Consider the following 16,932-nt stretch of genomic DNA (forward strand, 5'->3'; position numbering starts at 1 on the left):
AAGACAGATTGGCACTGATTGGCACAACGCTAATTAGACTACCCTAATCAGTGAGGGGACATGGCTACACTGGCCGTAAGTGAAAGGCAGTTAAAGCACAGACCCCTCCCTTGTGTGACATAACCACACCAGCCAGTTAGGCTCTCCTGGACTTTTGACTTTTTTCCCCCTAAACCTTTAAAATGCTGGTAGTGCTTCAGTGGGAAAAATGGACACTCCTGTACCTACTGCATGATCTCTTATAATATAGAAAGTTTATATAACAGAACCTGTTTACTAACCTGCCATGCATTTTACTGAGGTGAAAATAGTTTTCTTGGCTCTGCACATTGGTCCTGGGACTGAGTTGCGAAGGCAAGAAAAAGAATGCAAGTGAGTGTAGGAACCTTTCTTATTCCTTTAAAAAATGGATTTTTAAAATTCTAAATGTACTTTAAAATCAATTTAAAACCTTTTTTCACTTGGAGAAAAGACTGCCAGAAATAATTGTTTTCATTTTAAGTTTTCTTTCAATATCATTTTTCATTTATAGTAACAATTTCCTGCCCTTTGGAAAAAAGAATGAGAAACTGGATTTTTTCATTAAAACTGCATGAAGCTTAATGTTACCCTAAAGTAACTAATAATGGTCATCAAATCTAACAATTTCCTAATGTGTAGGAACCTGGGAATACTATCCCATGTAAAAACATAACTTTATCACTGCTGCACATTGACATTAAATGAGTAACTGTATTTCATTCATGGGAACTTTTAAAATCAAATCAAGTGAATGAGTATAGTGCAGCAAGATTAAAGGAGTGATAAAACTGATGAAGGAACAGTTGTTCACAAGTTGGAAAGATATTCTTGTGGTTAAGACTCTCAAATGGAGGTCAGATGACCTGGTTTCTATTTCTGGCTCTGCTTTGGGATTCCTGTCTGACTTTGAACAAAACACTCTTTCTGTCCTGTGTTTTTCAATGCACCCGTCACCCTAGAACAGAACGATGCATGGTGGATACAAAAATAAATGTAGGTATGCTTTTGTCTAAACAGTACTCTACATCTTTCCTTTTTCTTTATGGCTAGGGACAGACATTCAACAAGCCTGAGCCTGAATTGATTCAATCTTTTCAGGTTAGTCTAACCTGCCTAGGTTGAACCGGTTTGCAACTGTACAGACGTTCCCTCTGGACTGAGGAACTGCAGGCACATGTGTGTAGTGGCCCTCCCTTCCCTTCCATAGTGGTGAGCTGAGAGGGGCGGGGGAAGGCATGGCCAGGCCAGGCCCTGGTAGGATCCTCTGATTAAAGAGGGGTGTAAACCCCTACTCTGCCTGCACTGTCCCAGGCTTTTCCGCACTCGCTGCTCAAGGGACAGGAGTGTTGTCAGACCCCAGCCCTGGGCTAGCACTTTAAAGCAAAGGGGTGTGTGTGGAGTGCATGCATCTGTTGATGATACTGAGCTTTTCAAACTCCCTCTCTGATTCTTCATACTGTCTGCAAACCTGATAGGCGAGGGAGCCAGCAGAGAACTGATAACACAGCATTTATCAGCCCATCAACAAAACAAGAGCCTCTCTCTGTAGTTCAAGCCCTTCTTAAACAGCTTTTTCCAAGGAAGGAATAGAGGAACATTACCAGCTGACCAGTTGATTAGCTCCAAAAAGCCCTAACTGGACATTGTTCTATCTGCCTGTCCCGGTGAAATTAAAGACACACACACAGACACCTCTCAGCATTAGCTAGCATACCACATGCCTAGAGTTTCACTTAAACCAGGAAGGGGTCTGGGACAGAAGTTGCATAAACCGGTTTGACCCAAATCAGTTAAGTCTGATGCTACGTTCAACCAGGTTTCAGCCATTTTTTAAACTGGTTTATGTGCACTGAACTTGCGTTCTGTTACAGGTTTAAACCAGCTTCTGGTCACTTATGTGTAATGTCTGTCCCTAGCCTAGCAGTGGCCCACTTGTTCTGACCTAGCTTTCTTTGCCTCAGCTCTCTCCTTATGCTGGTCTCTGGGCCCTTGGCCCTGTCTCTCACAGTCTCTGGGCCCCATGTCCCCATCTCTCAGCCCTCCTGGACTCTGGGTGTCCCAGAGCCAGGAAAGATTGTTCCTTTTTTCCTCTCACCCCCTGGGGTTTCTGACTTGGGCAAGGATGTTTATGCACCCCTCAGCCTCCTGGGACTCTGACCCAGGCCAGGTAGCTCTGGTGCTGCTCAGCCCCCTTTTGTTCCCTGATGCCAATAGGGCTTTATGTGAAGTGCTTCACAGGCACTCTGCCACCCCCCAGTTTCAACTTCAGTGCAACACAAACACAAGCAACTGCTTACGACAAAAAATTCTCAGCTCTGGGTTGATGTCTTCCTGTAAGCCCTACCTCCCTTTGGACTCTCACCTTCTCGCTGTCATGGGTGGCTGGGATGCTTGCCAGGCTACCTTCTGCAGCCCCTTTCCCCCAGGAAATCTGCTCCCTGTAACATGCAGGGCCAGTCTGCCCCCCTCTTGCTTCTAGTTAGTGCTCACTTATGTGCCCTATATCAGTGGTTCTCAATCTTTTTTTTTTGTACCAAGCATCAATGGCCAACCCTGACCCAGTGCCCCTCTCTCCCAACCCACCGCCCCCTGCCCCAAGGCCCCAGCCCCACATTGTGTTGGGCAGAGGGTGGGAGTGTGGCGCAAGGGGTGGGAGTGTGGGGCAAGGTAAAAGGTGAGCCTTGTAGTTTTCCATAAGTGGAGAACATGGGCTCTATTTACAACAGTGTTTTTGGAGCTATTCTATCAATGTAGCTCGACAAATACAAGAGATGACAAAAACACTAACTGTAGAGAGAGTAAGTTGGATTAGTGCCATCAGTTCATCTAATGCTGCTCTCAGTTAAACCACATAAAACAATGGTGAAAGAAAAGGCAGTGTTTGCGACCCTTTCATATATTCTGGTGACCCACAGGTTGAGAAATGCTGCCGTAGAGCACTCCCCCTTCTGGTCAGGGGACTCTAAGCACAGGGATTTCCCCTTGGACTTAATGGTCAGCCTGCCCCTCCATGCTGCAGTTCTACCCACCTGCTTGCATCTTCTACCCTCTGGCTGCCTGGAATATGTCCCACAGCCAAATGCTGTGGTGCAGCTAGCTTCTGTTGCAGTGTCCACATAACACAAACTATTTATCACAATTGGTTGTAAAATCCTTGTTGATAACTATCATAGGTATGTCAAGGATTGAAAGCACAGGAAGATACTTTCAGTCCTAAAACAGGCCCCTGTTGTAGGACTGAGATACAGTAGCAGAGCAGCATGAGGAAGCTTGTGCTTCCACTGCCTGTGCTGTACTTCTTGTAAGGAAAAGGAGAGTATCCACAGTGGCACTCTTCAGATTCCTGTTTCTTTTCCAAACTTCCCTGTTTTACAAGTAAAGGGTTTGAGTGGCATTGGAGCTTGGCAGGTCCAGAAAAAAAGCTCTACAATCTATTCTAAAACAAGTTCTAAAATATTTAGCACCATGTGAAATAAAATAACATATATTGTTACATTTTCAGAAGTGAAATGGTGAAATACACTAGCCTTCCTGTTTATAATGATTTATTTTTCAGTTTAGAAAAAGTGCTAATTGCTACCTTCAGCACAATGACACTCCTGTGACATATGTGTACATCAGATTAATAACTCAAAAGGCCAGTGAGTTGCTAGTGAAGTAACTACCCACCCAACTCAGCATCTGGGGCTGCTGCCCCACTTGCCCTGCTCCAGTTATGCTACTGACTGGTTGTGCTGCTAATCCACTGTGTGACACTGAGAAACTTACTTCTTTCTGTGTCTCTGTTTCCCCTGATCTATTTTTCAGCTTTTGGGGCAATGAGCCTTCTTGTGTGTTTATACAATGCCTACTGAAGTGGGATCATGCTCTCAGCTGATCCGTCTAGTAGGGATGAGATAACAACAGCAACAAAAAAAACCATCTTACAGAATTATCCATTCCCCTTCCTGCTTGCTAGACTGATCTTTCCTAGAACTAATGAAGAAAAATACAGGCTGGAGGTCCTTGAGACAGGCAGAGTTAAATGACACTTCAGTCCTGATCTGATTTGAATTCAGAGACTAGAAAATCTTCCTGCTCCCCAAGTCAGAAGCCACCCCAAGCTGCTGCAGTAAAACCCTAAGATATCAGTCACTTTCCAAATTAAATCTATCTGGGAACCAGCTGGTTATGAATAAATACACATACAAGGAACCAGTGACTGTTGTGGCCTTGATAATTTATGTCAGATGAAGTTTTGCCTATATTCTAAAGTTCTAAAGTAAAAAGTTATTATGTGTGGAACCTTGTAAGAAACTGAATTACAATAAAGACCTTTGAAACTCAGGGGCTTTCTAGAAAAATGACCTTTTAAGCTCTGATACAAAGCACAATATGGAAACAAATTACTGTTATTTATATATACCAGCTAGAATGAATCTCTGCCCAGAGAGAGATTTATTCATAAGCAGTCTCTCTAGTATGAACTATGAGAACAGATTGACAGTTTTATAACTGGTTACTTAGGACACCTATACACAAGTGTAGAGGCTGTTTGGACATGCTGGAATTCCAGCATGTCAGAGCAGACTAGATTAATAGAGTCTGCTGGAGTGTGGCAATTGCTGCGCTCCAGCAGCCTCCAGCATCTCATGTATCAGTGTCCCCACACTTAAAAATGGCGGCAGGGACCCTTTATCTAAAGCTCGTCAAACGAGATGCGGCGGCACTTTAATTAGAGTGGCTCCAAGAACGCTGCCCTCCCCCATCCCTGGAATACGTGTAAAAATGCTCTTATTTTTTTGGAACCTGATTTTTTTTTCCATTTTCTTCAATAAGCCTTTAGGGACCTTGGCACAAAAAAGCAGGAATGTCCTAATGAAATATATGGATGAAACAAAGTTGGGAGATATCGATACTGTAGAAAAGGATTGAAGTATTATAGATATGGAATGATCTTGAGGATAGGAGCAATAGATATGGGATGAAATTCAATAGTAAGAAGAGCAAGATCATGCATTTAGGGATTAATAACAATTTATTTGCTAAGCTATGAGGTCATCAGTTGAAAATAACAGGGTAGGAGAAAGGTGAATGGGTTGATTATAGGATGACTAGGAGCCACCAATGTGATATGGCTTTGAAAAAAGGAAAATGTAATCTTAAAATGTATTAGGAGAGATATGCCCCATAAAGATAGGGAAGTATTTAATGCCTTTACAGAAGGTACTCAGACCTCAGATAGAAAGCTGAGACCTCAGCTAGAATACTTCATACAGTCCTTGTAAACCATGTTCAAGAAAGATGCTTTTCTCTGTACTTTTTTCAGCTTAAATGAATCCAAGTCCCATGCCTACTGTCCTCCCCAAGGCTGGGAAAAGTAGCCAGAGAGCAATGTCAACAACCTGTATGCTGACATGTAAAAAATGAAACAAATTCCCAGGTGATAGAGGTGGAAGTAGGATAGCTGATGAAGTGTTACCTCAAGAAATTTTGGGACAAGTCATGCCACTACCTTCAAAAAGACTCATATTCCTCATAACAGTGAAAGACAGCAAAGAACACTTTTCTCCACTGCTGCCCAACTCTGCAAATGCCTGCCTCTGTAAATGCCTTCTACCTCCCAAATGGGAGAGATCAAGGAGTCCATAGAGAGACTCAGCACTATATCTATGGGCATGAACAAGGTAACAACTTTTAGTTCAATGTCAACTAGACAACTCAACTTTTTAAATACAGTCTACAAGGTACTATTCTGCATGTACCTGATGGTAGAACCGTCCCTGGGGGTGTGTGAATCGGGGTGGCCATCCCGGGCTCTGCGCTTTGGGGGTCCCCCTGGACAGTGCCATACAGGCCCTGGTAAGGCCATCGCATGCCACCAGTTATTTGCTCCGGCCACTCACCACCCCCTTGTCCCCTCAGTCCTTGCTCCAGCCGCTCGCCACTCTCCACCCCACACAGGCTGATATGCCCCAGACCCTGCACACCCCTAGGGATGGCTCTGCCTGCTGGAAAAGGTCAAATATAGACTGAGTTTAGCGAGCATGTTTTAGCTAAGCCTGACCTAAACTTGACCGTTTACCTAGCCTAGACAAATCCTTGGGGTCCTTTGACTCCTCTTCATGGGTCAACCTGATTTCTCCTCCAATAACTAAATGAGACAGGGGAGAAACTTAAGATAGTTAAGTTGGAAGTAAAACTAGAGAGGTTTCACTTTCTAGTCCTCTCTGCAAGTTGTAAGGTCGGCTATGTTGATGCGTAAGATGTAAACACAATGTATTCATGAGCACTTTTTTTCCTGAAAAATCATGATTAGCTTGGATGGCTGGGAAGTATAGGTGGGTCTTGGAAAGTCTATTGAGTAGAAACTATAGAGGCTAATTTTGCCTGGATGCAGCCCAAAGAAAGCGCCTGCTAAGTATGACATGAAGACATTCCAACAGCAATACTGCCACTGAAAATGTCAAAAGGGAGCTTACCAAGGCAGAACCAATATCCTTTAGTTTCTTTTAAAATATATTCCAAAATGCAGTCTTTTATACTGAAAATTGTATATGAACACTGAAATAATAAGGCCTCTGTTCATTAAATATACTCCATTCATGCAGATTTCTATACTGTAGCCAAGTATGAAAGATTTTATATACCCATTTTACTATAATATCATTATATATAATTTGACCATTCTCAGTGTGTGAACCCTTTCTAGCCTATTAGGAACTCAAAATTATACCATATGTCACTGGAAGGGTGATTTTTTTCCTAGATTTTTAACAAGGACTCAAATTTAATCTGTGGCTTTCATGTAATCTTTTATTAATTATTTGGAGTGGGAGGGAAGGCAACACCCAGGAAAACTTTCTTAAATTTTTGTTACAATGTTATTAATTTATAAAGAAGCTCAATTCTCAGACAAAAAAAGTCAGATAAGATTAAAGATTCTAAATACCTATGTATTTAAAACCACGTTGCAGGGTTGTTTTGTTGGTTTTTTTTTTTAAACTGCAACATTGAAGAGTCATGGAATTTGGTGTTTAATTTTAGAAAATATAGAAACTCAAAGAATTGGAATGAAACAATATTTCAGAAAAACAAGATATAAAAAAGCCTGGTGTTGATTTCCTTGATGTATTTATGGAGAGCAAAACATATCCCCTTTCGGCTTTCATTTTGCTAAGTAAAACAAGCCAAAGTCCTTTGGTTCTTCTCTTGCATGATGTGGTATCTCTTACCTTGATCATGCTGACCACCTGTCCACGGGGTGTGCAGTTCCCCTTCTAGGCTCTGGACTGCTTCTTGTCCCTGCCCCAGAGGTAGGGCAGTGTGGCAGCATGGGGGGCTGAGGGGCATGTGGTGCAGTGGAGAGTGGGCAGGATCAGGGTTTGGGAGTTTCAGACATGCAGTACACCAGGGCATATGCCCACTCAGGTGCTCAATATAGCAGTGAGGGAGAGTGTGTGTGCAGTGCACTGGTGAAGCGAGGGTCATGGATATGTGGTGTAGGGAGAGGCAGGGATTGCAGGCATATGGTGCAGTAGATAGGTGGCATCCATGGGGTATGCAGTCCGGAAAGACCATGGCAATTCCTGGTGTGGCTCACAGGGTTTCCAGCCCCTGCTGGTGCAGCCTGGGGGCATGCAGCCCCTAGCTGCTTGGAGGTTGTACAGCCCTGTAATAGTGTTTTGTATGCTGTATGCATGAAACTTAAAATGAAAAAAAAATTCTTTGTCTACAGCAGAAAAACATAAAATATCATTACATTGCAGTATGTAACAGTAAAATAATCATGATTACATTAACAAACATTATTAGCTATTCCCATGTGGAAAACTGTGCAGACTTAAACTAATACCATCATTAAGGGAAGCTATCACTAATTTATGGATATGAAAGTTGCAATTATCACAAAAAGCAAATCTTAACAACATTTTTAAAAAATGAAGTTTAAGTTTAAGGAATTCCCTACAAAATATGTCATTGAAGTGCAAAGTTAAGGTACCTGAACAGTTTTGACACTGCCCGGTAGTGATATTACAAAGGTAAAACAATCTGAATTAACTTTAAAAATAGCTTTGTTTAATCTGAGATCAGAAACCAAAAATGTAAATATAAACTTGTTATATTGAAAGACATCACTACTTACTAGCATTGACCTTGGAACATTAACTCAAGTATGTTGAAAAACAATAATTTTTGGTTATAAGCCAAAAATACAACAAAAATGAACTTTACATTTAACAGGTAAAAGTGGTGTAGAAAAATATATGAGTATAATTTGTCTGAGTTAATGTTGCAGGAGTAAGTAGCCTTAAATATTTTTGCATTTTGTTATCTGACTTCTTTAAAGGAAATTAAAAAAAATTTCTAGATATTTGGCTGCAGTAATTCATGAGTCCCATGCACTTCATTTTCAAAGTTCCTAGGTAAGGTAGATAAGGACTGTAGTCGGCAATGCTAAAAAGCCTTCATTTAAAATACACAGCTCAGCTAAACTTCCTGGTTAAGGGCACCAGTAAGGCAAAAGTGCTGATTTGCAGAGTCAGCATTTAACACCTCCTTGATAAACCTTAAATAAAATTGTAATGTCCATGTGTGAAATGGGTGATTCTAAAGCCTTGTAACTGTAAAACCTCTGAATTATTTTTTTACTTCAAAGTTGGCTTGATTTTTAACTCTCATAGTGATGTACAAGACAAAAGCAGATTAAATCTTTTATTTAAAACATTTTTATATAAGTGAATTAATTGTAAGGTATTTTTCACATATTTGTAACTAAGAAACAAGTAACCAAGTGAAAAAAAACAGTAAGTTATGTGCACCTGAAAAAAGATGGACATTAGTACGGAAACTGGATTTTATATTTTAGTATGTTACTAATGCCGCCTTTAAAATAATTTCATGTGGGTTGTTTTTTATAGTGCTGACTAAAAGCAGAGTTTGCCTGTATATATGGCACTGTTAGACATTTTTTTAGGGACACTTGGATATTCTAGAGCAAATATTCATTACCTGTATTCTTATCTCTATTCTGACTAATTCTGTTCCTTCAGAGTACGTTCAAGGGTTAATTTTATCAGATAACTCTACATAAATGGATAAAAGTAATAGATACTTGTGAACAAGAAGTGTATGCTGGTTGCAAACCAGACTTGACTAAGCAATACACTATAAAGTATGCAAAGGAATCATGTAATTCTTCCCATCTTACATGAAGTTAGCATTAAAAAAAAATTTAAAAACCCCTAAATGATCCCATTCTTCTATTACATTTGTTATTCAGTTTTGCTTATAGGGTTCTATAATGTTTGTGACATTTTCTTAACTAGAGTGCCTTCTAAAGAGCAAGAGTTGAGCAGCTAGACAGATCATGCTATGTTTCAATTTTTTTTTACTACCCCTACTTACAATATATAAGGAACTGAGCACCTTTTACATTCCTTTTTCCTTTTTACATGGGGCATGATTCTTTTCATTCTCAGAGGAACTGTGCTTGAATGTTGCCAGTTTTAATCAAAATAGATCCACAAGGATAATATTACAATGTTAAGTTAAAGTGTTAAGAGCAGTATCAACTAAAGCCTGTTTGAATCAAGGGCAGATTAATTTATAGGACACACAATTCATTTTAAACTTAATGCAGAAGCAGAGTTCAGCTATAAATTCAACATTTTGGATCATCATATAATGGGCCTTAACAGATCAAACACATTAGATTCGCACTTTGTATAAAGTGGTAAAATGCTATATTTTATATAGACTTCTGTTTATTTTTAATCAACAGTAGCAAATAATCACTATTCTAATGATTAACCAGTCAATATACTATATAAGGGCTCCATCAGATAGGTGCTTGCAGGAACAAACCACTCATGAACTTTCTATAGTACCTGACAAATATTAAAAGAAACATTTTATTATTTGAATCCACAATCCTATTTTGAACATGACAGGAATATTTCAAGGATGTGTCATACAAAGAGAATAGTTTAATCTGTTCCAGAAGTAACACATGAAATGAAGCTGTTTGGAACAGAAGGAGAACACAGTGACTAGAACATGGAGTTAGAAGTCAGAAAATCCAGGCTAAATATTTTACAAATTGGAAACCAAAGATGAGGCATATGAATCCAGGCATGGTCTGATTTGCAGAGATGCCAAGTGTCTAAAATTCCACATGAATGGACAGTGGGACATTATTTTTCAAAACAGACCCCTATTGAAATTAAACCTCCAAGTATTTCAATTTTGGGGTATCACAACTCAAGCCTTGCCAGATCCTATTTCACCTTATACATCCAAATGGTACTTAATAGCCAGTTTCATCAGTGCCTGTTTTGGTAATTCTACTCCAGGTGCAGTATGGATGCACAGCTGTCCAAGTGCCAGCTAAGTTTGCACAGTTGGGCTCTGCGTTTTGGTCAGGCAGGTACGGTACCATACTATCACTGAGGTATGCACGTAAGTCCTGAAATTGTAGTTTGGTATTAGGAAGAGGAAAGGTGGAGCCTTCCTAGAGCATACAGGTTGGGGCACTCAGAAGGGGTTTGTGAACTTGCTTTATGGAACAGTGCTCAAGCCACACACCAGACATTATTATCCAGTCCCTTTTTTAGCTCTCCCCTTGAAGCTGAGTCACTGCAACTTGCATTTAGTAGTCCCTGGATAAAATAAAAGGAGAGCATTGGGGAATTTTCTACCTCATTGATAGCAAAAGACAAGGCTGGAACACGGGGCTTCTCCCAGCCAGAGTGGTAACCACTTCACTGAGCCACACACTCTCTAACTTGTCCCTGTTTTTCTGGTACCACAAGTTTCTCTTTCTTGGGGCCCCTCTACATGTGGAGGTAAAGGAGTGATGGGATATAATGCACGATCTATGCATGGAAGGAAGTGCAATTGTGTGGATTGTGCATCAGATCCCAGCATGCTTTAAGAAGAAAACTCCTCCAGCTGGAAGCCTGGGTCAGTTGATGGGGCTCCAAGCCATGAGGGCACAGCATGCAGACCCATAGCTGGGAACCCTATCAGCTGACCTGGGCTCTCAGCTCTGGGGGTGCACCTCCCTGTGGCAGGGAGACTGCAGCTGCTGTGATCTCCCAGTCATGAGGGTGCATGAGGCCCCCATGGCTTGAAGATTGGTTGCCTGGGAGCTCCCAGGCTCAGGGGTGAACATGGGCCCCCCACAACTGGGAGCTCCAGTCAGCTGATGGGGTTCCAAGCCACAGGGGCCCCTGGCCACACATTCAATTAATGATATGATAGGAACCAGTGACAAAGTTATTATACATGTTTTGTGGGATAACTTTGTAGCTTATTCCTCTTCTTATCATGCCATTAATTGATTGAACATGTGGCTGAGTGACCACTTAAGGCATGATTAAGAGTGTAATTTGTACATGGGGCCTTGGCTGCCCACAGGGTCAACTTCAAGACTAATTGCCATGTAGGCATGTAAAGTGAAATAGGACCTATCCCCCAGTCTCAGTGTTTAAAGGTGCATAGCCGTAGCTCTACTCGATGCGAAGTCAAATAACTTAGGCAGTTAGGAGCCAGCTCCCACTGACTTTCAGCCAAGACCCATTGACTCTGGGATACTATGTGCTATCTCTTTTGAAAATTGGATCATAGCTGCCTCAGTCACTAGACCTTACAATGTTGAGTGAAATATCTAAACACATTTTAAAAAATGAGCAGTAAAGGGGTCTATACATATGCTCTGGGGGTGGGAGGGCTTTAATTAGAGCTGCTCTAATTAAAGTGTCTGGATTGTCTCATGTATCAGCATCCCCATACTTCAGAATGGTGATAGGGACATTTTTAGCTAGAGCTCATTCAACAAGCTGTAGATAAAGTGCCCCCACCACCATTTTGAAGTGTGAGGACACTGATACACAAGACATGGAAGCTGGCTACAGCACGGTAATTACCATGCTCCATCAGACTTGATTGAATCTGCTCTGCTGCCATTTTGAAGCACAGGGATGCTGATACATGAGATGTGGAGGCTGACTGGAGGGTACTGATTAGCACACTCCCGTAGAGTTGATTAATTGAGTTTTCTTCAATGCACTGTAATTACAGTGCATTGGAGCAGCCTCCCCACACATGTTCAGGGACCCTAAGCTCTGAGCTCACAAAAGACTAATCACCTGCACTTATTTTTGTAGATTAGGCCATTTAGGAGGGTTTGTCTATATCATGGGGCTGCTACTGCTCTAGAGATAGCAGCTAAGCTGTGGTGATAGAACTGACTGATGTAGGTGCAGCATATACTGGCAAGACTTTTTTGCCACCAGTGTTACTCCAGTTTCCCAGTATCAAAAGCTTAGCCAACAGACAGTTTTACTGGCATAGATACAATGGCTATGGACACTGATGTTTCCATATTTCCTGCCAATACAGCTGAGCTTTGTAATGCATGCTACACCGAAGATTACTTTCAAGTATCCCAACTGAAAAAATTGCTCTTAAATTCTAAGCATGTGTGAGTTTGGGAAAAAACATTTAACGTCTCATTTTCCTCATCCATCCATCTCTGTAAATTTTTTTAGGAGCTTTAGATGGAAGGCACTCTGTATGCATGCACACATGCACATACATGTATGCATGTTCAAAGTACAGATTTAAAAATATATTGAAAAATCATTAAAATATACCTTGCATTGTGAAGCCATCATAGTTTCATTACTTTCCTATAAGGAATTAAAAAAAGAAAAGGTTTGTACATGAAATCAGAACCAATTTCTGACATTGCCACTATTTCAAATACAAGTCATGTTCATCCAAATATTTTAGTGACATAGAAGTTCAAAAAGATCCTGGAAATATGCAAAAATGAATTAGAAAAGTCAAAACACAAACTAAACTAGCCAACCAACCAAAGCATGTCCTTCCCTAAGGGTCAAATGCACTCTTGTTTTTTCCCTGGAAAAACAAAGAGTATACTCATTTGAAATGTAAAATGTGTTTGTGTGAGTGCACATATCTACGTGCAGACAACAAAAAAATCTTTAGCTATTTCTTTCCTGCTGCATATGCTCTGAACGTACTAAGACAGAACATGTGTTTACTACTATGAGTAGCCTCTCTGATACAAATGGACTATGCATAGTAGTTAAGCTAAGCATGTGTGAAAATCTCACAGGATAGACCTTGAAGTGCTCCCAGACTGTTCAATACTTTCAGCCCTAACAATCTGCATTATTTAGTTTACCAGGCTCTCTTTACAAGGAAATTAACTAAGAAATTAAACAAATAGCTTGTTGATAATATTATCCTTCACTGGATCCAAATGTTTTGTAAGTAAAAGGCTTGGAAGCTCCTTCCAGTACATAGGGGAATCCCTGTTTTTATTTTGAGTCATGTGTACTGACTTAAAGGACAAAGGCATATCATTTCAGATTGTACAGTTTGTTTTTCTAAAAAAGAAATAGAAATCACATTAAAAGCCTAAATTTAAGAAATAGTTATGGTTGCACAAACATTTCAAAGTTAGCAAATACAAGAATTAAAGTTGGCCTTTCAACCTTAACTCAGCTCTTTTGTCCATATACATTATCACATAATCTTTAATTACTTGATCAAATACCGTTTTTCTACTAGTCTTCAACCTCTTTCAAAGAATATTTCTTTTTTTCCTCCACATTTAACATTTGCGCAATGCAAAATTAATTTCCTAATGGGCTTTTCTACTGTGCTCTCATTGCTATACTTGAGCATTTAACTCTCCTGCAAATATCCTCTGGTATCTTGTATTGGGTATTTAGAAAATAAAGAACACACAGGCCATATCTACATGAGCATGGATGGACATTTGTTTCCCTGGGGACAAAAAGCAGTGGCATACCTGCTACTTGTTCTCAGGGAACTCCACTGCCACGTGCCCTCTGGTGTGTGGCAGGTTACCCTGGGTGGGGTAGGGGAGGCTGGGGCCAGCACTGGGCTGGCCCCAGCAGCCTTACCTGGGGTACTGGGGGCTTCCTGGAGGTGCAGTAGCAGCAATCCTGCCACTCAGAGCCTGCCATTGGTTGGAGCCAGAGCAGCTGGAGTGTAGCTTCGACCATTCAGGCTCTGTTTTTTGGTAGCGTGTATTGGCCTTGTGTGCACCACTCTGCTTTTTTTTGCATGGCTGTTTTGACCCTGAGATCTCCCAGGGTCAACCCCTCCCTCCCTACTGACGGTGCTACCTTGCAGTGTGGAGAACAGTTGAATATGTGGTATGTGGTGCTGCAGATGTGTCTACGGCACCACATATTGCACAGCCATGCTCATCTGGACATGGCCACAGAGGCCAACTGAAAATTCTGGTGCAAGTGACCTGCGCAATACTGAGATTTCACTAATAGTTAGATTTATGTTGCACAAACTGCTAATCCAACATTTTGTTATGGCTTCCTATGCACTTGAAATGATACACGGGAAGGCATTCTTTAAATTACTTCCTTTTTTAGTTTCCCTTTTATACATGTCTACCTCTAAACTCCTTTAACACTTTGACTCTCTCTTTATAAAGACTTATGCAGTGCTACTGCCTGATTGAAGTGACATAAAATCACCAAATGCCAGCAAGCATGGTATAGTTAAAAGAGAACTTTGATTTCTTTTTGTCTTCTCTGTTTTAGGACAATGGTATGCAGTAAGACAGGCAGCAAGCAGCAGAATGTGAAAGCCATTGATGTTAAAATTGAAACCAACCCCTTTCTGAGTGGCAGATATGATGCTCTTTGTGTGAAGGATGAAGGTTAGCATTCATATGTTATTGAAATAATGTACATTCACTGTTGTTGCATCTACAGTAGGATTTTTTCCTTCAAATTTCTTGCTGGTGGAAGCAATAGTGGGAATTTCAGGAAAAATATCCTGCAGTTACTCAAGGAAGAAACCATCCGAGACTGCACAGCTAAAGACCTCATTTCTAATCTTGCTACCAACCAATACAATTCATGAGATGTCTAGTATATTTTCATATGGGTTATTTGAGTTACAGGGGATGCTGTGCCATTGAAGAATTGGGACCTTTTTTAAAACTTTATTTATTCATGGATCCAAATGATAAAATAAAAGCTCCCACATTAAAACCACATTCTGTCCTCCCAAATATACACAAAGACAGGTACCACTCTCCCACCAGCAATGCTACTACAACCCAAATCAATATCCACAGAAGTCTTGTGCTTTTTTTCCCCTTTTCCCCCAGTACCTGACAGCTCCACAATGCCTCCATTAAGGTAAGCCTCCATGTTTCCTCATCTCTGCACAATAATTTACCCTCTCCTGCTCCTTCCCAGAACTCCACATAATACGAATCCCACTGTCCTCCTCTCATCTTTATCCCCAAACCTCAAATTCATTCAAAATTCATTACCAAGCTCATAGAACTTGCACTTCAGTATTTAAAAAAGTTTTTCAAATTTTCTGGTGTGGAGGCAGGAGATGATTCTTTTTTTTTACCAAATTCCAAACATTTCCACTTGCTTTCCAGGTAAGCATCTTTCCCCCTTTTTCCCTTTTTTCTGCCAAGTATAGACCAGGCCTTTGGGATATTGGTTATATCCTGATTCAAACCTAAACATGAAACTAGATTTCCATTTCAAGAGCTTTACCGAAGTTTTGGGTTGCTCAGGGACAGGGACTGACAAGAAAATAGAAACTATGAGAAAAACAATTATTGCTAGTAAGGTCATTGCACTTTAAAATCCACTCCTGAGTTTGGAAGTTCAACCTTTCAGCAGAAGAACAAACTGGCTAAACTCGCAGGTGCTGATGCTCTCCTCTGCTTGCCAGTTTCATCAGCCATTTGTTGCATATTTAACAAAAGCACTTTTGCGATTTCCTCCTTACTGGCTTTCATACAAAAGAGGCTTTCTAGATAAACATCCACTAAACCATCTCATTCTCCTGCTTCAAATCCTTCTTAAAGTTTGTTTGCCATGATAACTGTAATAATATCTTTGCCAAAGCTTAGACTGCTGGTGTCACTGCCTATTGTGCTAACCACCGTCGCCCCATTGTTTTCCTATACTTCTTTGTCTGTGTTTCTCCTATGTTTCACCTGCTACCTCTAATCTTAGGGCACAGACACATTAACATACCACATACTTCGGTATAACTCACATTGGTGTTGCATACCAATGTAAATTACACCAGAATCAGGAACAGACAAATGTGCAGCAATTCCAGGGTTACTTACAGAATAGCCAGCTGTATCACTGCTAGGTGGCAGGCGAGCAGGTAACAACTTGCTTGCCTTTAATAAATAGCTAACCCAGGATGAATGTAGACAGACAAAACCTAAACTGGAATGATTTATACTGGTAGCGTTACCCTTGATTCTTTCTGGGGTAATTCTCTATTGCAAGGGTCAGCAACATACAGTCTGTCGGCCAGTTCTGGCCTGTGAAGCCACTGAATCTGGCCCATGGAGCCACAGGGCTTTTCCTTTGCCTGTGCCCATGCCTGCTCTGGGGCTGAGCAGCTAGGAGCTGTGCTGGATCCAGGGAGCTGGAAGCCACACCACACTGCTGCTGCCCCTCTCAGGGCTGTGTGGTATGGGCGCAGCTTTGAGTCAGAGGAGAGCTGTGCTGGGGAGCTGGAAGCTGTACCCCTGCCGCTGCCAGAGCTGCTTCTCTCTGCTCCCTCCCCCATCTCCAAGGATGCTGTTTAAATAAATGCAGTTTCCAACCAGAGCAGAATTTCACTGGTGCTAGGGAGAAGCCCCAGCAGCACGGAAGCAGCTTCCAGCTCCCTGGCCCTGGCACAGCCAGCCTCCAGCTGAGGTCTATGCACCACAGCTGAGGAGCAGGGGACTGGGAGAAACGATGGTGCATGGACACAGCTACCAGCTGAGCAGTTTTGGCAGAGGTGCAGGGAACACCTCCACCATTGATGTACTGATGAAGTCACCCAGACTGCACCAGCCTGGGGCTGGGC

General features: G+C 41.4%; 1 protein-coding gene across 3 annotated transcripts in view; it reads left to right on the forward strand.

Annotated features, from left to right (window-relative positions):
* The window catches only part of SUSD5 (sushi domain containing 5), an 80,570-nt gene that overhangs the window by 24,384 nt on the left and 39,254 nt on the right, over positions 1 to 16,932 (forward strand). For all 3 annotated transcript variants that reach the window (XM_090050346.1, XM_090050347.1, XM_090050348.1), the window contains one exon: positions 14,625 to 14,743. In XM_090050346.1, coding sequence (XP_089906472.1) covers positions 14,625 to 14,743 — 119 coding nt within the window. The remainder of the gene's footprint in view (positions 1 to 14,624; positions 14,744 to 16,932) is intronic.

This window comes from Crocodylus siamensis, chromosome 5, assembly GCF_052110815.1.
Source record: "Crocodylus siamensis isolate JL-2025a chromosome 5, ASM5211081v1, whole genome shotgun sequence".
NCBI lineage: Eukaryota > Metazoa > Chordata > Crocodylia > Crocodylidae > Crocodylus > Crocodylus siamensis.